General features: G+C 40.2%; 1 protein-coding gene across 5 annotated transcripts in view; it reads right to left on the reverse strand.

Moving 5' to 3' along the window:
- Positions 1-23,416, reverse strand: part of MICAL2 (microtubule associated monooxygenase, calponin and LIM domain containing 2) — a 132,866-nt gene that overhangs the window by 92,461 nt on the left and 16,989 nt on the right. For all 5 annotated transcript variants that reach the window (XM_056353868.1, XM_056353864.1, XM_056353866.1 and 2 more), the window contains exon 2: positions 16,106-16,461. In XM_056353868.1, the coding sequence (XP_056209843.1) occupies positions 16,106-16,369 (264 nt within the window). In that variant the 5' untranslated portion in view covers positions 16,370-16,461. The remainder of the gene's footprint in view (positions 1-16,105; positions 16,462-23,416) is intronic.

The following is a 23,416-nucleotide window of genomic DNA, read 5'->3' on the forward strand; positions in this document are numbered from 1 at the left end:
AAATCTTGTGCCACACTATAATCAAGGACACTACTCACTGCATTATTTATCTTCAGACTGAAATAGAGCAGAACCTTCATGTGTTTTTTTTCCCGGTACAATTAAAAGATATCAGAAAGTTTCACTTGTAATAATATAAACATACGCAGCATTTGGTAAGTCTCATAAGCTTGATTCACTCAAAGGTCGATCTGACTGTAAGAGATGCCACTTTCTATCAGTGCATTTAAGAACAGCAGTGCCTTGAAAATCTCCAGAAAATGTTTTTATGCTGAATAAGAGCACTTAGTGCTGAGCTAAATGGCAGCACAAGTAACCTCTCTAAAAGCAGAAAAACTTTTGTGCCAGGCACAGGTTTTCAGTATGATCTCCAGTATATAATGTACAAACATATGACTTAAAAAATAGTAGGGGAGGAAAGGGAGAGGGGGACGTGACATAGAGGCCTCTTGCAACCCCTCCCACCCCCCACTATTAAATCGGCAGCCTGTGAATCCAGGCACCTATATCCCATTCTGGAAAAACCATATGCAGTTTAACAGCTGAGAATTTGCAGAACGCCTCCATTGGTTTTCATGCAGTACCGTAAGCTTACAGAAACAACTGAGGTTTTAAGAGAAAGGAGGGAGAGAGCAAGAATACCAGCACTATCTTTAACAAAAAAACATTCCACAATGACCTAGTCAGAAAAATCTCATCCACTTCAACAACCGAAAGGCAGAATCTACACATTGATTTGAAGAATGTAAAAAAAAAAAATGTTAGCTCTCAGCTTTTACATGCTCACAGTCAAGGAATCTACCAGTTGGTAGTAACATGTGGGTGGGGGATGCAACTAAACAGCATCTCTTTGCACAGTTAATAATAGACAAATCCTGTTGTAGCTCAGTGCATTACACTGTATTGTCCAACTCTAAATCCCTTGTTCTCCTGCCCAAGGTACACAACCATTAAATTAGTCTGGGAACATAAAAGTGTGTTCAATTATGATCCACGCCCCATAAGTTCTTGGGATGAAGAAAGAAGCTACACTCAATCCAGGAATTCAATATTTTCTCATCTCTCTCTGCCTTTCAGTTGTTCCCAAGGTGAAAGACAGGAGATTAATTTTAGACTCCAGCTCAACAGTAACTGGATAGACACAGAGACACACTTTGTTGTCCTTTGGCACACCAAGTCAGAAGTACCACTTCTATTCTTCAGTGGAAATGTGCACATATACTAGTGAAAAAAAATAGTGAAAACCAACTGCCTAAATTACCTAGCTTCTTTTAGCTTTATATGCAATATTTACCCAAATCACCAACTGGAAACTAAAACCTATAGGAATGGATCATACTGCTAGAAACATCCACTGAAAGGTGGCTTTCCCCACATGCTGTGGGCCTCCCCATGCAGTGACAGGAGGCTCTGCCCGTGCCCAGACAGCCTGCTTGACACAGAGCGACAGAGTGCTTTGCATTTCCATGGCAAACCCTCTTCCATCATTTGCTCTGAGCCTCAGCTGCATTCATTTCCACTGCCACCAGATCTGGGACTTCACACCAGCCCTGGCCTTTGTGCAACATCCAAAGTGACAGGGAAGCACCAAGGATTCATTAGACTAACTCCACAGAATTACATCCTACATGGATTTGGGATAAATATTCCAAGTGTTTATTCGTGACAGAGCTAGATGTGATGTAACATGAGACAGGCACGAAATGTAATGAAACAATACATTTTCCGGATCAGCAATAACTGTTTCTCTGGAAAGGCTCTAAAGAGAAACAGCTGCATAAGCATCTAAGGCAGACGGCTACCAGAAGCTGCAGCAGGAAGCACTCTCCACCACAATGTTTTTCACTTCATCCCCTCTACTAGACCTGAAAACGCATCTGGCAAGAATAGGACTGCTCAGTAGGACATTCCTGACTTACAACTTACAGTTCATCTCCCATTTGTAGTCTCAGATTTTATCACAAATTCATTGACAGCTGGTGGATACAACAGTGCAGTCAAACGTACCCCGAATCCACCGAATAGCCAATATAGTTTTTATATAAGTTTGAAACATTATAATTGAAGTCACCGAAAAATAAAATTCTATATGCCACTTCAGACAACATCAAAAATGGCAAGAGCTAAAGCTTTATTTAAAAAAAATATTATGGAAAAGAAAAAAAAAAGGTTAAGCTCACAATAGGCATGACAAGGTTTGTCAATGTGGGATGTGAGACCAGTCTTGCTAGAGTCCTGGTCTACCACAGCACTTCAATATATGGTTGCTCCACTCAACTCAACAACCCTTTCAGGCACTTGTTGCTTCTCCAGGTGAAGACCCCTGTACAAAGTGCTTGTCATCTCCTTTTCTACAAACCAGCTCAGCCACTGGCACCAAGAAGGATGTGTCACTATAAAATAACTCAGTTACCAGGCACATTAGAGCTACACGAGTATAGCACTCTCTTGACTGTAACATGCCCTGCATTGCACAAGATGCTTGTACTCGTTGCCTGTTGCCTGACTTGTTGAACGCTGCCATACCTATACAACTAGTTTTACTAAAAGGCAATACAAGATGACCCTGCCAAGAAAAGTGATAACAGCAGCTAAACATGACAGTCATTTGGAAGGTGTCCATTTGACTACATACATATATAGAAAAGGGACAATGCCAACCTAAACTAAGAATTCTTTTCTTCATTTTTACAAAGAGGTCAGATATCTAAACACATGCCCAAAATTTCTGTGATTAACAGATCTATACTATAAGCAAACATTAAAAGGAAAAAAGAAAATTAATTCTTCCATCAAAGGAAGGGGGAGGAGAAGTTATGTAAGCTAATTAAACTTTCCCTACAAAAACTAAGTAATCTTTAAAACATATTTTCCTCTATTATACTATGCTTTATGAACTCCTTATAAAATTAGAGAGGTTAAATATGTTTCATTTGACAAACACAATATTCAGTCAAATGTATTCTAATGAGAGGTCCTAACTCTCCAGAGCATTATGTGAACACTATTTAAATGCACTACAGATAGTTCCAAAATTTACCTTACAATATTATTAAGGCTAGCTGGATCATGCTGAAGGGACATTTATGGAGCGTGAACACCACAAATATCACTGTTGGGGAAGTTCAAAGGCAGCTGGGAACAGCAAGGCTCATGCACCCCTCACTGCCCACCAACCACAGCCACAAAACCCTGTCCCGGAGCAGGAAGCGCAATCCAAGTCCACTTCTGCTTTCAATCCCACCAATATTTCACCCTTTCTACACCCAGCTGAGCACCTCAGAAATGTGCAGTTTTGCCATCTCCTGCCAAAAGCGCCCATATCAGCAACTGGCAAAAACAGAGATGTTGCTATTTTTCTTCTTAAAAGACTGTAAACATGGATTTGAGGCTACCTAATCTAGGCTGATTTTGGACAGAGCTCTTACCCCAGCACTGCACTCTGCAGTTGCTGCACTCACAGCTGGACGCAGCACAATCCAGAGATCAGAAGGTCTATCTTTATTGCCCTCCTGTTTTATTAGGTCAAAATGCCAAAAGTGAAACATTAGTACATTTATTGCATTCATCTGGCTCATCTTTACTGGGATTTTTTTCTCTCTTTTGGAAGATAAGCTTCTGCATGGAAAAAAACACGTGCCTTCATTCTTCCTGGATGAATTTGGACACACTTGTCCATCCATCCTCTCTGTCTCCTGGATATATGTACTAATATTAGATTTGCGTATAAAAACCTTTCCATAGTTTGAAATTAAAACAATGGTATGAAAGTCATCTGAAATTTATAGTCTGCTATGCAACACATCAAAGAGAGGCTGTATGCATTCAGTGCTCTAGAAGGTCAAGAGTTCCTTTGTTGATACACCAAAGCTGTCAGGACTTTGGAACTTTTCTGAAGAGCTCTCTCAGGTGGCACTGGTCATATTTAAATATGTTGACCTGATCTCAGAGCTTTTATAATAACATACAAAAATATTTTTTTTTAAATTGCAATTTTTAGACATAATAGACATATACAGAAAAGTATCTCTAGAAACCTTCTGTATCCCTGCACCAGTTACAATTATCTGAAGAAAAAATGCACATCATCTGAACAAGAAATGTAATATTTTTAACAAACAGATTGTCCACCAGAAAAAATAAAGGCAAGCCCTTTAATCCAAAACTCTCCTCAAATAATCTCCTCAAACATCCTTTGGAATTAAGAGCATATTTGCTGGTTTTTTACCTGTCTTTCACTGTAATCATAACAGGGGTAAAAAGAACCCACACCCAAAACCCAGAAGAGTTTGCTTTCTTTTCTTTCTTTTTTGGCCAGTTGCTCGAACAATCAAAAAGAAAACAAGATAAACCTTGCAGAAAGAATGTTGCCTGACTATCCCGGTCATGAATATGGTTGGCAGCATTTAAGTACCTTGTCTGTTTTTTGTAGACTTATGCCTGTCATACTGAGATAACGCTTTAAGGCTATCCTTTAAAACTTAGGAAAAAAAACAACCAACAAAAAACCTTAAAAAAAGCATGCATGAAGCAAAATAATTCATCCAGAAACAGAGAACCGGTGAACAGAGATGAAGAAACAAAGGCACTAAGAGCCTCACCTCCGAGCACAGCAAAGACTAAGCCGTGAGTCTTGTGATTAGTGACACTCATGAGATTGCAATTGCAAGAAAATAGTTAATTCTTTACATGGTTTTAGGGTTACACAGCGACCAGCCAGTAGAGGACTAGTCTACAGACACAGAGGAAGAGAATTCTCATGCTTTATGGCATTCAAGGCATGCGGGCAAGTTGGCCAACAACCATGGCTGTGCTACACAAAGAAGTTGGTAGTATGGTTTAAAAAACCCCGACAAATAGCACTGTTGCTACAGCCTGGCCTGTCTACAGAGATTAAATACTACACTGAAGCCAATTTTTTTAGCTAAAACCCGACAATTACAACTATCTAATAAGTCAGGTAAGCTTCCACTTAGAAACTGGCTTTTTAAAGTAAGTGGTGAGTCAAGCTATTTCAAGGTCATTTCACAGAATATTTTAAAATACATTCTAAAATATATTTTTATATTAGGTGAATTATTAACCAACACCCAACGAAGACTTGGCTTTTTGAAGCCACTACTGCGTAAATGAGCTGATACAGAACTAGCCACGAGGTCTGAGTCAGAATCCAGATTTTTTGTTCATTTTTGAAGAGCTGAAACATTTAATCCCACCATTTCTAACTTTCCTAAGTAGAATGACTGTGCAGTATTTTATGGCAGCTATAGCTGAGCTCAAAATGCGATTCTGTATAAGGTGGCAGCAATTCTGGGCTCCTGGGATCTATTTCCCTCCAGTTCATCAAGTAATCTTCAAAGCCACTGCACTTTCCATTGCTAGCATTCACAACCACTTAACTAGTAAAGCCAAATTTAGCTCCAAAGCATGATAACCTATTTTTTTCCCCAATTTATTTAACTGGTCATTCACACATACCAGTTTACCATGGGTAGACAATGCTTCTACTTTTTACATTTTTATTCACCATTTGAAAACACTATGAATTGGCCAGCCTGCATCCCATAGCAATATGGCATCCAGTGGTGTCAACAAGCAAAATAGACCTGAACAGTTCAAACAACTAAAATTAGAAAATGTATCTTTAGCATACCATGTTTTAAAAAGGTTTCTGGTAGCAGGGAAAGTTAACAGCACTCTTAAAGAACCAACAAACCAAGCTACTGGCAGCATATTGCACAGCAAAAATTAGATTTCAGCACCTCTAGTTCTTACTTCCAAAATCTTTTTGGTTGAAAACAAAGAAGGTACATAATAGCAGTTATTACTGAAGGAAAGAGTCTGGGAAAATAAAAGTAAAGATAAAAAAGGTGAGAAAAAAATGAAAAGGAGCATGCTTCAAAGAGACAGGCAGACAGTTGAAAAAATAAGTTTTGGCAGCAAATTACACATCACGAAGTGTAAAAGTCTATTTTACACCAACATCCAACGCAACAGAAGGGAGATAAACATACATAGAAGATCAGTGTTTATTTACATGGCCATGTATTAATGGCTCTGTTTTCACATTCCAGCCAGGGTGAAATTCAGATGTAGGCACCTGCCTCAACAGCACTGGCTGTGCTTGTTCTGCCACTGTCAGGGCTGTATCTGAGCTGACAGGCAGCGAGCTTCCTACTCCAGGTGCCCACGGCCAAGCAGGAGATAGAGCAGCCAGCCCAGCCCTTGCAGCCCTGTGGCCAGCCAGGTGGGCAGCAAGCTGACCCACCAGTCCCAACAGCCCTCACCTCTCAGGAAAGCCTTCCTACCCTATGCGCAATTATTTCCTACCTCGATAAAAACCAAACAAACTAGAGAAAAAGGGGGTGGGTGGGAGGTGGGGGTAGGAATCTGAGAGAAATGCCTTTGCCTGCCACCGAGCACTTGCTGATCAGCATAACTTGTTATTAATGATCTGGGCGTGTAGTCCTTGGCAGGAAGCTCACTGCCATCTCTTGCAATGTTTTATAATCTGAGTTGCAATTCACCCTGGGGCAGTTGTTTTATCTGAACTGTAAATCCAGCAAGGATGGCAGAGATGGGGAGGTGGACACCACTTAGAAAGGAGCATTCGCTGTTGCACAGGTCATTTTAAAGCCACTCTTGTGACTCATTCAAAGGGGCAGTGGAAGTAAGCAACACAAGACTAATTCAGTGTGACACAACCACACGGTTCCTTCCAAGTTACTATCTTAGTCAAACGAACAAATCCAGAGTGATGCAAGAGAAGCAAGGCAGTATCTCTGAGCTGGTTTCTTAAGCAGAAACAGCATGACCCTGGGAAACACAAGCTGTTCTTCAAGGCTGAAATAGGATCAGCAAACGTCCAAGGCAAAATGCAACCTTTGAGAAACTAATCAGAATCTGATCTAGCAGTATTAGCCAGACTATTAGAGAGAAAAGGTGAAGTGAATAACAGTTCTGGTTGTTCTCCAAGTAACCATGCAGTGTGCCTCTTTGGGTCTTTAACACAGATTAGGTGAAGGTATTTAACCCTCTCCTACAGGTCACATTCTCTAAAGCTCTGACCATTCTTGCTGCTCTGCTCTGGACTTGCTCTGGCTTATCTGCCTCTTGTCTCTAACACCTGCTTCAAGCTGGGCAAAATATTTTAGCTGGGGTTTTGCCTGCACCAACTAGATGAAAAGGAAACCACTCCAGTCACCAACACACCCCAGGCCTCCTTAGACAGGCTCCCAGGATCAGGTCCCCTTGCATCAGCACTACACCCAGTGGACTCAGTCTTGGCGTGTGGTCCATTATAAGCACCAGATCATTTTCCACAGCATATTCCCAATTTTCTCTGGGTGTTGCGCTCCATTAGAAGGGTCATAATTTTTAGTAGCTTTTGAACATTTTATCCTCTTGATCTCAGACCATTTTTTCCACTTTTCAAGATATATATATTATTATTTTTTTTTATTCTAGTCCTGTGTTTCAAAGCACTTGCAGCTTATTCCAGTTTGGTTACACCTGCACCTCCTCAATACAGCTCCCAGATTTTTAATAAGCATGACAAATACCAGTCTACAACAGGTATCACTGAAATCTCACTTAATGCATTTCTTCAGTCTGGCAGCAAACTATTGTTAGGATCACTGTAAGTAGAGTTCTTCAGCTGCCCAGGTGACATAATTTAATGTGATCCATAATCGCAAGTTTGCTCATTAAAGCAAGGGCTCTAAGAAGGTCAAGGCTGAATTGCAGCTTCTGCTTCCCTCAGACACTCTGGGCCAATTTCTTTTAAAGGAGGACCTGTACCTGGCTGTAGCATTCTCAGTCATCACCGCTACCCCACTTCATCCTTCATCTCCCAAGTGGTTTAGCATAAGTCTCACAGCTCTACAGAAGGTTCACGTTAGAAATACATGAGACGTGAAGTGTAACTCTTCTTCTGTTAGCTGAGTAATGCCTGTCCTCTCTGCCATCACCCAGGTCCCAGAACAAAACCAAGGCACATTCAGGTTCCTGCCAAACTCTTACAGTCCTGGAATATTTGAAGCAAAACGTGACCAGCTTCCAGGACAACAGCTGTACTTGCAAAAGCTTTTTCGCCACAGAAATACTTAGGTCTCATCGTGACCCCCTCATCAGGCATTGTTTCAAAAAACAGCTTAAATTCACCAACATTCCCTGACTTGAGGAAAAGGCTAAAAGACTGAAGAATTAGAAAACTGTAACAATGTCACATTATGGTATAAACTGAGATTTTTCTTCAAGAAGCATTTTTCATCAGACAGCTCAAGACGCAAATATCCTAGAGACCTGAAATGGCAAACAGGTGTCTAAGACGGAAGAAACAGATTTTTTGTAAATGTAGACATATTAGGGAATGTGGGAATTTTGAGGACCAACTGACACAAAATAATCCACCTTTAAACACTGTAGCAGAGAAAGTAAAGCAAATTAACCCAATTTCAAGGGCATGAAAAGAGAATTCCTGCTTTGTCTTTACAACAGATCCCAGTTACACTGTTTTTTCACTACAAACTCCATCACTGTTAAGGCTTTTTAGAAAGAAAATTAAATGGAAAATATGTTGTTTGCTTAAGAAAAGCAACTTCTACTAAAATATTTTGCATTTTCCCTTCTTATACAGTATCTCTTAGAACTACCAAAAGGATATTAAGAGCTACCTGCACAGATGCCTAAACCAGAAAAAAACGTGGAATTAGATTTGTTCACAGAAAGAGGAAAGAGAGCAATCACATCCCCCAAACCCATTCTCAAGACAGACATGGGAACCTTGGGAAAGACCTGAACTGTAGGAGACAGGAAATTGCCTTATTGTCTGAAATCTGCTTTTTAGCAGCCAAGCGTTTAATCACTTCTTCATAGCAAAAGTTATGTATTTCCTCACTTATCAGTACACAAACATTACCAGAGCCAAGCTGGAAATGTAGCTAACAACAAACACCTAACAACCACATCTGGCATCGCTGGGGTCTCTCTGAAGCCAGGAGAGGTGCTGGACCCCAGTAGACCAGGGGCACGGGCTGCATAGAGGCCCACACAGGAGCACCCCACACCCACCGGTGGGCTGCCAGACCGACACACCACCACCCAGCTGCTTCACACAGCCAAACCCAGAAGCACTACAAAACCAGTTACTGGAACACGCCCTGTCGTAAACTTTTGTTTCATTCAAGCTTCATTAAGCCACTTGTGGTGACAATAGTAGTGTTTTTTGTGAAAGTAACTGGGTACCACTCCCTGTGGGAGTCTGTATGAAATATCTAGGAAAACAGGTCAGGGTGGGACAGTTCCCTTCTGTCTACTTGCAAAGCCATTAAGCAAGGCACAGAAAAACAGCACAAGGCTGTTAAAGCACAGATGTAAAACTACTGTTATATTGCAAGCCAAAAAATGTTAAATTCCCAAGTGCCTAAAACAGTCTTATTTAGGCTGTCTGATTACGTTACTGTGGCCAGGCTTCATTGCTTTTCATGACTGATAAAGCTGAAAAATGTTTGTGGAAATGTCTATAGGATAATAAAAATAAAGTGATTTAATTACCAAATCACATGCCAAACATTTGCTTTTGCTGACGCAATTTGGCCCAATCTCAGTTTAAAACACAACTCAAAGAGTCAAATACTTCGTTTTGTTTTCAAAGAACCCTGTTTGCTGTGTGTCCTGTCATCACCCAAGCTTCTCCCCATCCCCTCCTCTAAAATTCCTTAGGGAAACGAATGCATTGACAGTGTTAAACAACTGTGGTTTCACTGCATGTTCATAGGTGATTTGCTGCTCCCCCCTCGTCTCAAACACGTCTCCCTTACCACTCATTCCCCATTAGTTCCATATTTTCTACTACTTAAAAATAACTCTGTAAAAGTTACTTATTAAAATTGTTAAAAATAAATTTACAATGTAAATCCAGTGCAAGGCTTTAGGTGCCTTGTTCTGAAAAGCAAAAGCAAAGAAGCATAGATATCAAAATAAACAGCTTGTCTTCCAAGTATGCCAAACACAAGTAGGTGCCACTTAAAAAAAACAGTAGAATACATGGGCCTTAATAGCCCCAACAGCTCAGTAGCTTCTGGATTCTGCTATCAAAGCACTGTGTGTTTGGATTAAAAAAAAACCCAAACAAACGAAAGCAAAAAAACCCCAACAAATAAAAAAATAGAAGCTAAATGTCTTTTTGAGAAAACTCATCACCTTTCATTCACTAAACTTCCTATAAACATGGCAGTCAACTTCTAGCTTCAAGTTTTATGACCTTCACAGGAATGTATTTTCATTATAATAAACAAGTTAGCAATGCTATCTGATATATCCAAGACAAACTTGCTGTGTTAGTTATAAACCCTGATTATCAAGTTTGGAAATCTCCCCATTTCAATTATTATTTTGAAGAGATTAGTAAATCCAGCAAAAGGGATGTGCCATCTGGTTACTCACTCTTTATAGAACAAACAGGTTGAAGTTTTCATTATAATAAGGATATTTTTGAGTTGGAGCACAACTGGCATTCCCTTCTTTCACCTTACAATTCAATTACTCTCTTAAAACCCCAAATATTTGTCTCAAGGGACACAATCAGTCATGACATGTGAACACACAAACTCACTGGCTTCTCTACCAGTATATACAGCACAGGAGAAACCTGGCTGCAAATCCAAGTTGCCTCTGAAGCATCAACAAACACCAGTGCTTCAGGAGGAAATTCAGCCCCAGTATCAGCAGGTTTATACATGCTGGATGATTTGCTTAATTAAGAGACAAGTATTTGTTTAGCACTACAGAGGAAAGTGGAGAGGAGAGGAAGACACCTAGGACCCAACCTTTCTCACTCATCATGAGGAGCAAGACTGCAGGTTAGGATGTTTGTAAACAACTGAGGACTGGTAGGAAGCCAACTTCTACCTAATAACAAGGAGAGTGAGCTGGTATCCACTCCTCATCCTGCTGATTACCCTAGGGCTACATAACGTGGCAGCACCTAGCATGGCCCAGGAAGACCTCTCCCTTTCTCAACTCTGTGGGAAGAAGACCAGGTGAAGTAGGTTTTAACTCCCAAAGCATGCATTTGACAGTCTTTGGGGAATGAAAACAACATGAAAAGGAGCGGGAAGGGTTTGGCAGATAAACACCATCCCATTTTATCATTCGCAGGTACGCCAGTGTGGTTAGTACAGGGAGACGAGGCTCAGAGCCAGTGCTGAGTCAGTCGCAAAACCTCCAGCCTCTACCCCCATTGCTGACACAGGCCTCCTCCTCACCTCAGCTGACTCACACCCTGGCCCTCCCCCCCAATTCCACCGCCACCCCCCCATAAGCCATGTGCTCCCTGTAATGCTGCCTCAGCTAAAGCATCACCCCACCAGAGGAGCCTGTGGAGCCCTCCCTACAGCAGAGATACCAATGCCACCGAGCCCAGGCATGACTGACAGCACACGACGCTACCAAAAAGAGCCACTGTGCTTTTACACAAGTCCTGGAAACATGGTCATTAATAACTTCGGAGTCATTCTCTTGCAGTAAGTTTCCCAACAGGAGTTTTTGGAAGGGAACCTAATCTATTCTAAAACAAGCTTTGAAAGGCCAAGTCCAGGAACAAGGAAAACTAGAGAGGCCAACAGGGACAGAGTTCAAGATAAATTCCTGAAAAACAAATGAAGTTATATGGATCTGTATGCGCATATACCTACAAATGCACACACGTAGGTTTTTATACACACAGCACTCAAAATTTCTTCGCTCAAGTTTATTTACTTGCTTTACGCTAACTTTCTTTAGTTCAGCCTGGAAACCACAGCTCAGACTGTACAAGCCCCCCTCCCAGGAACTGTGCCCAAGGTGGGCTCTACAATAGAGACAATGCTCAGAAGACCAAAGCTGTGACCAGGAATTTGCCACTGCCACCCTTCCAATGCGCAACACCATCACCTGAAACTCCAGAGAGAAATGGCAGCTACCAAGGCAGCTGATAATTACACATTAGCACTTCAAACAAAGTTTCCTTAGTTCTGAAGTGTAAGCACGCATTTTGAAAAAAACAACAGCATACACATTTGAGGGGGAAGACAACACCACATCTGCATGCTCTAGAGAATCAACACCTCCCTCAAGAGTAAATCTGGGATGTTTTCATGTGCAGTGATCTTTATTCTCCTCAAGCATAAATCTATAGTCATGGGAGAGCCAGAATTTCAGGTGTGCAGCATAGGACAGGTCCTACCCTCTGATATGTACACATAAATCTCTCAAACATCAGTGGGAGCCTCACTTATACATACATGCACATATCTGTATCATTTACACAGGTAAACTGCCAGTAAACCAAGTGCAAGTAAAGGATTGCTCCACACAGAGAGGTTCAAATAAATGTTTATAGAGACACTCACATATGCCTTAAAAAGGCTATTGAATACACTCTGCAATGAAATGGATGAATTCTTGTTCATCATTGTATTAAATACTACATGTTCAAAAAATCAGAGAGACATTCAAACTGCTAACATGGTGAACAACATGTGTTAAACCTTTTATCTTCAGTTGTCCAGCTGTGCTTCATTCCCTGAAGAAACAATCATTACAGATGCTGAACATGCTACTCTGCATTGATTAGTAAAAGATGAAAATAAGAGAGAAACTTTGCCAGGATCACAAATCTGTGCTCTTTTTCTAGACATATTTGGAAAAAATAAAATAAAATCAGAGTATGATTTCTAGAGTTTTGCCTACTTCGGACAGACTTCTGTTTCTCTCTAATACTGGTGAACTGTGCAAATGCCAGCTGCAGAAACAGCAGTTCTGAACAGTATTCTTTCCCATTTTATAAGTCCATGATGGAAGAAAGTATATGTTTCATACAGATTTAACATACATACAGGTAGACTCCTACAGTTTCAGAAAAAGTTGGTTTCTGCCCCAATTTTGTGCATGTCTTTCTACAGCACTTTGATTTTATTTTGGGGTGGGTTTTTTTTCCTTCTACAAAGAGTTAAAGGGAAAATAATGTCCACAGTAAGGCAACTCTGAAATAGTAGTTTGAACTTCTTGAAAATTGTTCAACTGGTTTTATTCATCCAGCTTAAAATTGTATCATTGTAGAAACTTTAAAAGCCATATTTGGCAATGTTCTTCAAGAGCAGTTAAGACACAGGATCATTGTTATTTAGTTGGAGTGGAATGTTCTGTATGTATAAAACTTGTGTATATTGTAATGAGTAACTTAAGTGTGGCCGAAGAGTTTACAAGCACAAAAATCAACAAGTACACCATTCAGCTCTTAAACAGTGTGCAAAAAAATGAACATTTTTTGGGTGAGGCAGCAGACTGTCAGTTTAAAAAAAAAAGAAAAAAAAAAAGAGAGAGAGACCACGAGTACTTCAGATCCCAATTGCATTTTATCTCCTACGCAGATTGGGATGATCACAAGAAGCCAGACAGATTGCAAAGCCAAAGAACTGTGAGATGCAGACTCAGCTACAGAGCACATGGCCACGACTTCATATAAAGCCTTGAAGTCATATTTTTTTAAGTTATGCCTACTAGCAATCCTGGCTCTGCTTACAGAACTTAAACTGCAAAAATCCACTTAGCTCATTTTGTGATCCTGCTGTAACAAGTAAGATTTTTACTCTGGGCTGATTGACTGGTCCCCAGGGGACTCCACAGAGGTGAGCACTGGGGACCACTGTCAGGATTCAGCCTGCTAACTTCTGTTTGCCTGCTTCACTACTAAAAATGGTAGTTGGCATGACATGCAAGAAACTTAAAATCCCCAGTTGGACCCAAAGGAAAATCGTGGTAGGTATATTGTAGCCTAATCTCTCTGCACTGGCATTTTGGTTGGACTGCCAGCATTTCTGGGAATTCCTTATCTCTAAGTGGGGCTGTCAGAGTACACCACCACAATGATCAGGGAGTCCATAGACTTCTTGCAACATGCCTCCCCTCATTCATGTTGCAGAGATAGGCTTTCACAGCACACTGTGATTCACGTGTGAGGAATGTTTGGTAGATATCCCCACAGAGCCCGCTGACTGTGGTTGCTGCTTTCCTTTCCAGCAATCTGAAGATTCCGCTCCTTAAATCAGTGATGACACAGTGAAGTGCATGTCTGGGCATGGTCCAGGTTCATAATGAACATCTACAAGTATTTCACAGAATATCTACACACACACCATTCACATACAGACATTCTATATTCATGTGTGATTTGATCACATGTGTGATTTGATCACACGTGCATCATAGACGTGTCCATTAATTTCTGCAAACAACTTAGACCATGCCACTAAAAATAAATCTTTATTCTCAAAGAGTAGTAATACCATACTTTCAACGTTGTGGAAGGTGTTCATTAGCCTCCTGCTCGGCAACTTTGTAAAGCATTACACAGGCTGTATTTTATGTACCAACCGCTTTCCATGTGTCTTCTCACCATATATAAAAATTAATCACTTTTCTTAAGAACTTTGCAGAACCAGGCTCTGGCTTTGTAATGTCACAATTGAGAGAGGACTACTTCATTTTTGTATTTCACATGGGTCTTAAAACCACTTAAAAAAGTGCTGTGAATACTTCCTCAAACTAACCATGGACATTTAGACCCGGGTCTGTATATGTAGGTGAGACACATGTGGAGTATCTCCTATAATTTGTTAATCATCAGACACTTTCTCATTCCTTCCCTTTCCTGTCTGTTTTCATCACAAAGACACTCAATGACATACATTCAAGGACTTTTCAAAAGAACAAAAGGGAGGAAGGAAGCACAGGTCAAAAAGGAAAAAAGGAAAATGAAAAACAGGCTGTCAGGAAAACAGTGCAAATAGCTGTAATGGCACTCTTCATTTTCTAAATAAAACTGTAGTACAGTAAGGACATTTATTACCTTAGAAAATGTTAATAATCATTGGGCGCTTATTAAAAAAGAATAAATAAAACTAGAGGCCTCTATATGTACCGAAAGTAACATGGTGTCCTTCTCCCTAATGCTTTTGAGAAGTTTCAATGCAATGATGCAAACAAGAAGAGACTTTCAACACTGCCTGTCTACTGAGTCCACAAAATAACACCTCAGTGACAGTTTTTTGATTAAGATGTCCTCCACGGCTTGGTGTCTAGTTACCCTGCAGCGTGCCCTCCCTGCTCTGTTCTACCTCTAAATGGTCAAGCAGCTTCTTAAAACTTACCCTTCTTGGGGCAACTTTTCACTGTCACTTGGCAGTAAATAAGTGAATTGCTCTGAGACAAAGCTATTAAAAACACTCTGTGATAGCTAGATGAAACAAGTGGCATGAAGTAGAATATTTTGTACAATGTTGTCAACAAGATTTATATCAGTGTTCAGTGGTTTGCTCTACCAAAATATGGTATTGCATGCTCTGCTGAAGAGAAGATAATTTCCTGTCCTTTCCACAATCAAGCAGACCATCTCCTTCAGTAACTACCACATAGCAATTACCCGCATTCTGCTTGCAGAAAAGCAGTTACAGGAAACTATTTAAATCCATAAGTAGTGCAGGATTTTCTTTTGCTGTTGTTAAGCAACTAGAGCCAATGCTAGGTGACAAAGACAGATCTCCAGACCTCCCCAAGCAGCACTTCCCACAGAACAGTTTAGGAACTGCTGTTGAAACACGTTTGGCCAGCCCCGCTCTCTTACAGGATGTACCAAGCAGCAAACTGAGGAGCCTGCTGTAGATGCTACAATTTGCACCTTGCAAAAACCTGTTTAATAAAGCAAGTAGTTATTGTGAGCCTGGAATAAATGAAGCCTAGTGCCTCATGAGTTTACATCTTATGTGTGATTGACACTGACATCTAAAGAGGGCAAAAAACGTTTCTGCCATGATGGAGGCAGATTGTAAAGCAGGGTGCTTTTAGGATCACTCTTACATGCTGTGTGTTTCCACAAAGCTTGCAGAACAAAAATACCTGAAAATTTGTCAGAATCACTTGATATCAGCCATAGTTTCCAAAATGTATATTAAAGGGAAGGTTACATGAATGGACATATTGCATATGATGGTAGAAACCTTGCTTCTGTAGAAAAACAAGTTTAAAAGATTCTAAGCTATGAAATCCAAAAGTGAACTCCACTTACCTTAGTGTTCATACAGGATTTTCCGCGTTTATATTCTTTATGACTCGCTCTTTTATCAAGCTTGTTCCACAAAGCTTTGGCCTTCCATGTGGTCACTCTTGACTTCAGTTTGGTGTAGAAGTTTCTATTGTCCAAAGGATCTAATTCAAGTTGGCGAGTGAGAATATTAAAGGCCTGAATGGTACCTTTGCATGTTGACGCTTGTACAAAGTTTTCAAATATCTGGCCAGCTTGACTGTATTTCTCATCATCGTTTTCCCCCATGTTCCGAGAAGTGTTTGACAGGTATTAAACTGGAGCTCTCGTGCTGGGGTACAGGTGATCCACCCTACCAAGTACTTCCAAGCATGTTACTCCTAGAAAAGACAAAGACAGGTCATGTTAAAGCAGGTTCTGCCTAATGAAATCAAACCCACAAACTGCATATCCAATATGAATATAAAAACACAGCATATGGCAACTGGACAACCAGGTACAAAAACTTCATAGTGGCATCCAAGTGTTACAAACAAACAAGACTTGTGCTGTCATGATATGTACTTCACAAAAACTGTTATAAAACCCCTATAAACTGAAAGCTACTGCTTCTAAAACAACCATCTTCACTGACAGCCTGAGGATTTCTTTAATTTTTATTCAGTGGTAAGTACGAGATAATAGATGAAGGAAAACCAGATGTCCAGATGCTCTTCACAAGCAGAGTTTATTGTCACAGCAAGTACACCTCTGGTAACGTTTTGGTCTTAAGAATTCTTAGAAACCTGCAGCCAAAAGTCAACACTATTTGAGGGAATTTTCCCCCACTGCACAAGCTAGGGCCAAGAGTGCAGCTTAGCCAGAGCAATTTAGAACTGGCACAGTCACTTGCCACAAGCAAATGCACAAAACAGGCTAAGCAGAAACATTATCACACATTACACCAGAACTGAAAAAAAAAAAAATCAACAGAAAACAAGTAACCACAGAGCTCCCCTTTTTCTAACTCTCTTGCCAAAATGAGAAAGGGTTTGGTGCTTTAGTGCATAGAAAGGAATCTTATCTCCATGTCTCCACATGTTAAACGCTAAAGTTATGTGTTCGGAGTCTTACTTGTCATGTGCTAATGATATAAAGAAATTATGTTTGGCCCACTAAGCCCCATTGGCTTTTCCTAGTAACATGATCGTTGTCAAACTGTGCCTGATATCCCAGATAACTACCCTTACATTCTGTAAAAGCAACGCTATTCTACATTAACTTAAGTTTGAAAGAACTAAAATACTTTTCTTGTGGCACTCCCTTATCCTTCCTTAACCTTGCTCTCAATCTCTAATGGGGAGCGTCTCAGAGTCAGCCAAGGTCCACAGAAAAGATCCAAGTGGCTTTCACATCTTCCAAGAAAATTCTAACAGGTTATGTATGAACTTGTCCTCAGAAGAGGGTCTATGTGGACAAAAGTCCAGATATTTAAGTCATGTATTCTTTCTCTTGTTATTAAAGAATTATCTACCAGTCCAAGAAACCAAAAACTAAATCAATGCTTGCCTAACCTCCCACATAATTAGTTATTTTGCTTGGAACATCATCTGTTGGCTGATAGTTTTAGAATAAATTGTTAGAAAGGCCTTTGAAGTTAGGCTTTTTAATTTAAAACTGTTCACAAACTATTCATTCTCTGCTTCCATTTCCTTCAAAGAAGAAAAGAGAAAACAACCAGTGTATTTAAGTGAAGAGACTTACCGTGTCTATCTTACAATCCTCTAATACAGAAAAATATTACGCAACTTATTAAAGAGATCCCATGGGGAGATACAAGGAAGCATTTGGAATACTTACATTCCCTGGCTGCACTCAAAATAAATAACCTTTGTGTGCATATCATCAGTCTGTTGTTGGTTTGTGGGTAAAATAAATTGGCAATGTTGAGAGTTTGTACATTTTCTTAGACCAAATGTCATGATTAAATATTTGGTGCCAAGAATAAGTCAGGAAATTTTTGTTTTCCCCTCTGAATACTTCATTTATAGTATGCTCTGTGCCCTTTTCTGAAGAGCTTTGTGGCTTTGTGAGGTAAAAGCACAAACATTTTATATGCCCCGACTTCCAGAAGGTCTAATTTGTCAAGAAACTGAGTGCCATGAACTCCCATTGACTCAAAAGGAGTTCAGGAGATCCAGCACCTTTCCAGGTTCAAGTCCTCAGGGATTAATGAGCAAACCAACACTTATATGCCAGGAGAAGGAAGCCTGGCCACCTCTGGTTACCCTGGTATGGGTGCAAGGGGGGCCCAGCATTACCCTCACCAGTCCCAGCTCTGGGAACGCAGAACCACACAGCAGGCTTTGGGTCAGTCTAAAACTGGCCAATAGATCCAGAAGTTCCTGGGGGAAGGGGAAAGGCAGGAGGCTGCCACACTGAGGGGCTGACGTATGTCTGGGCTTAAGCTTCACATATGAGTGCTATTGCAAGGGGAAGGCAACACAGGGTGACCAAAGATAGCACCAGCACACTGTGAGATGCTATAATATGGCTTAAACAGCTTGAGATACAGGCACCCCAGGATTTGAGACCCATTGGAAAAAGAAATTAAAATCAAGGATAAACACTTACTTTACCTGACTTCCATACCCACCTGAGCTATTTTTTATAATAAAAGAAAAATACTTTGGCTTTTCTATCTCAAAATAATTATGAATAGCTGCTCAGGGAGTGGGGAAGTGTCAGTGAAACGTTGCACTTTGGACATTTCAGCTAAGGGAGTGGCAGCCAAATCGGGTTTTCTTAATCGCTATGAACTCAGATTGCTACTGCTTCAGTGCTACCAAAGACTTTGACCGACTTAATAGCTATAAACCAAAACTTCCTCTCCATTGTTTTCATTAGCTCACCACAAGACTGTTATCATTTTCATGTAACACAAATATCCTTAAGTTAACTCCAGCATAATTGATAACTAGGTCTAATTGCAAGCTCTTTAATTTAATATCTTTTCTGCTCACAGATAGGAGATTTTTATAGCCTCAGCTGTTTCCATCCAGGAAGGAAGGGAGGCAGGGTGGAGGGGTGGGAAGAGAAAAGCTGAAAGAGTAGAGCCATATCTGAACCAACCAAAGAGGAATAGCAGCACGTGCCAGGGCTGATAACGGTGAGAATACAGAAGAGATGGTCAGCAGAAGCCACTGCAGGCAAAGGGAAGGGCAGAAAGACATTTTTAGCATGATGCTAAACCAGTGGAAGCAGGTGTTGCACACACATGCACACACACACAGCAGGCCTAGGCTTCCTCTGCCTGTCTTGCTTCTTTGGCGAAGAAAGCAGCTGGGAAGGACAACTTCCCCAGCCTTAGAACTTCCCTCCTCCAACACCACAAAGCCAGGATTGAGACTATTCTTTCCGGGCACAAAATCTACTCATGGACTTCCAAAACACTGCTACCTTGTTCACACCAAAAAGCTGTGGAATGGCATCTCAGAAGAGACATTTGCTCACTTATGAAGCATTTCTCCTTGCTGTGCCAGAGGTCATGTTCTCCAAGAAAGCCACATTTTGTGGTCAAAAAGGCAGGATGAGACAGGAGACTTTGGTTACTGGGGTTTCTGGCTTGCTGGAAACACCAGGGTTTTTTTTTTTTCTCTTTTTTTTGGCATGAACATTGTGTTGACAGATGACAGAGAGGAAGGAGGTGCTCTAAGTATATGCGGCTCATGGAAAAGCATGTGGTTTTTTCTGAGGAGGCACCAATATTTCACTGCATTATTGTACACAGCTCACTAGAAAATGCAATAAACTGGACAAAAAGTTGAATAGAGTAATTCGTAACTATAATCCAAGTTTCCTGTTCTGTAACTATGTCAAAGACTTAAGAGGCAACACGAACTGCTTACCTGTAGCAGAAAAAAAACACCCCACAAACAAAAAAACCCCGGTGTTTGGGGAAATACTTGAGCTCTTAGAGTGCTACCATTTACCCTTTTTCTTCCTTCACCATCTAGAACACTCTAGGGATGAAATACACATTCAAAAGTCTCATCAAGTCAAGTATTGATGCTGAAACTGCAAACTATGTTTTTCAAAGTGACCATTGAACTTCCTCTGGAAGCACAATCCAAAAATATAATGAAATTTATTTGAAACTTTACTGAAGTGCCACAGAGCCCAATAAAATTTTGGGCTACAGAAAGGAAGAGAATTAGAGAGGAGGAAATAGTCTGGAGAAACAGTTCTTTTAAGTCAAAACTGAAGCATCCATGGGTTAGATTCACAGCTCACAAGAGCTCTCATTTTAGGTCCCACACACGATGTATTACAAGAATTTGGCCTTCCACACAGCTTCCCATGGTATTATAGGAGTCTCTGAAGGGGTCCCAGATGCAAAGTGCAGAGACTGGGAAGAAGAAGGGTTGCATTTGGATGATCTCTTCTGCTGTAGTAAGTTAGCCCAGCCTCCTTTCTGCCTCCCGTCAGGGGCAAATAAGTATGTCAGATAAGAAAATCTGAGAAGTGGTGTTCGTGCCTGGTAGCTACCCAAGGAGAAAGTGAAAATCTTATTACAACTTAAAGGAAAGCAGTGGAAAAGGGACAGGGAGAAAGCAGAAATTAAAGCAGCAGTGCAGGTACAGATGTATACATGTGAATGCAAATGTCTTCTGTTTCAGCTGATATTGCCTGTCCGTGAAACAAGCTGTGTTACTGCAGATCATTTTGAGAATACTGAAAAAAGTGTCTCCACTGTCAGGGTAATTCCGTTAATTATCTCTAGCTAAATGAATGTATGGAGCTGGTTCACATTTGCACATGAAGTCTTTCAGCATAATAGAGCAAGCAATAAAGTTGATATATAGGAGTCATTAAATGAAAATAACTTAAATTTTTGACAGCAGTACCATGTAAATTGCTTGTCAGTGGTGTTTTGAGGTAGTATACTCAAAAGCTAAAGATGTTTTTTGGTTTAGTTGCCCCACTGGAGAGAGAACAAACCTAATTTTAATTCAAACTTGCAGGACCTAAGCCCATCCTTAGCCTCGTAATGCTTCGATTCTAATATTTGAGAACATGCTCCTCAGGGAGATCGGAAAAGAATTAAATTCCTTGCATTTCAATACTACTAATCCTGATTCCATTTTCAGTACAGCTCTAATTCTGCCATGTTTACAGAGAATAAATTCTTTTATTGAGACTTCAGTCTGGCACACAGGATACAATACATCTATTGTTTGCTTAAGGTTAGAAATATCAACAGAAATAAAAGACTGGATTCTGCAGCATGTGTAATAATCATTTACTTTGGCCCTTCCTCTTCACCAGTAGTAAAAGTATTTCTGCTGTCTCTTCCCTGACATAACTGTCTAAAATCTTAATACCATTAAAATAAGTGAAATTTGCAAGTGAGATTGGCTGCGTTACAGGACCTTCTAGGTTTTTCAACTTAGTTTCTACTCACATTAGGCACTGTTTTCATAGTGACCATTGTAAATATAAATATTTCTATCTGGAGGAAACATAGGGGTTTCGTGGTGTGGGTTTTTTGCATGTTTTCCTAGAAGTGACATAAAAGAAAAGAAAAAAAAATTTAAATGTGATTCTGGTAACAACTGAAGCTCTCCCTTCCTTTGCTTTTAAAAGTAGTTAAAAAACACAAGAGCACATTTGCCTAAAATACTTGTTTTCTATTTGTCACCAATAAAACCTATATTTCTTAAGATGCACAATCCTAACAGCAACATCAATGAACAGAAATCGCTTCTGAACAAAGCCTTGCAAACAGTCCCTTTATAAACAGCCAGATTACTCTTCTGTATTTTTATAAAAAGCTGACTTCCACAGAACTCCTGCAAAATAACTTTTCAGGCCAAGTATGGAATTCAAAACAGTTCCTACTGAGACACTCTGTGCCTATGAACTTACAAGGTTACCGTACATGCTATCAGCTTGTTTTGCCAAAGTTATATGAGACATTTCAAACATAAGCCTTCCAACAAGTGCTGCTCTGCCAATTTAACCTGCCACATCTGGAATCACCCTACAATAAAATATAGCTGGAAGCATGTACATGAGTACACTAACAGTTTACAGTGAATATTTTAGATATATTCACAAGAAGGAAAAAATAAAATCCTACGGATAGCTCATTGTATCTACCACACAGACTATTTCACATTCCACACATTTTAAAGTCAAAAGCTTTAAAAATATTCCAGTTTGTTTCTTGATGTTATTGGTCTGCGCTTTTCAGTTTTACTGCGGAAATACACTAAGACACTGACAAGTAAAATGAGATCAACCGCATAAGCCAGCAGTTTGCCTATGTCTCCATTCATGCACACGTACAGCGCTGGTGTGGGTAAAGCAGGGATGGGATGCTGCCCAAGGATCCACATGCATAAACCCCAGAGATGGGGGCTCAAACATCTGCCCCTGCCACAGCTGCCAGCAGGCCCAAGGCATGCTGTGCTAGCTTTGCCTTATGGCTGCTCTTGCAACCCAGATTTCAGATAACACAGAACAGAAAACTGGCAATGACAGGGTTCACACCATCCTGCCGCCTGCACAGGAAGCCCTGCCCTGTGAGCATCACTGACACCCCTGGATGCTCATTTTGCAAAGCACAGGCACAAGTATTTCAAATGAATGACAATACATAGTTTTCCAGGCGTCTGTATGCAGCATATACTTAAACTACCATCAGAGCAATACTGATTCATTTCTGAGCAGTTGTAAAATAAAGACATTTTCCTTTTTTAAAGTAATGGTGGTGTACCTTTACCACTGGAAATTGTAACTCTAAACTTTTAAGGCCAGTGTTTTTAAGGAAAAATCTCTCTAGCCCAATTATTATTCTGTGCAGGTTACAGTGGGTATTTAAAACTTATTATTTCTAATAAGGGTGTTAAAAGCTCTATTAGATATTAGAAAGTCCCAAGTTTCCTTATAGTCTGCAGCTTCGAAGCTACCTGTAGACGAGTAGGCCACAGTCATTAGGGGTTAATGTTACGTATAAACAAGATATTAAAACCTGACTCTTGTTTAGACTGGTTACAAGAAAGAACATTTTTCAGCTCTGTTAAAGTAGATTAGAAGCACAATATAAACAACAGTAGAAAGTTTATGCTGATGTTTTCCTAGGTTAGGATCACAAGAGCAAAGGAAAAAAAAGTATACCATAATGATAACATCAACCAGCAAGTAAGTACTTTTTAAGAAAAGGCACCTGTTATTTGAGTTAGAAAGATGTTATGAAAATACTGTCAGTGAAAACAAAAGGGCCAACTTTAAGCTCTTTGAAAATCCTGCCTTGCTTTTCCTATAGTGACACTTGCAATTTCAAGCTCACAA

This window comes from Falco biarmicus, chromosome 10 (genome assembly GCF_023638135.1).
Source record: "Falco biarmicus isolate bFalBia1 chromosome 10, bFalBia1.pri, whole genome shotgun sequence".
In the NCBI taxonomy this organism is placed as follows: Eukaryota; Metazoa; Chordata; class Aves; order Falconiformes; family Falconidae; genus Falco; species Falco biarmicus.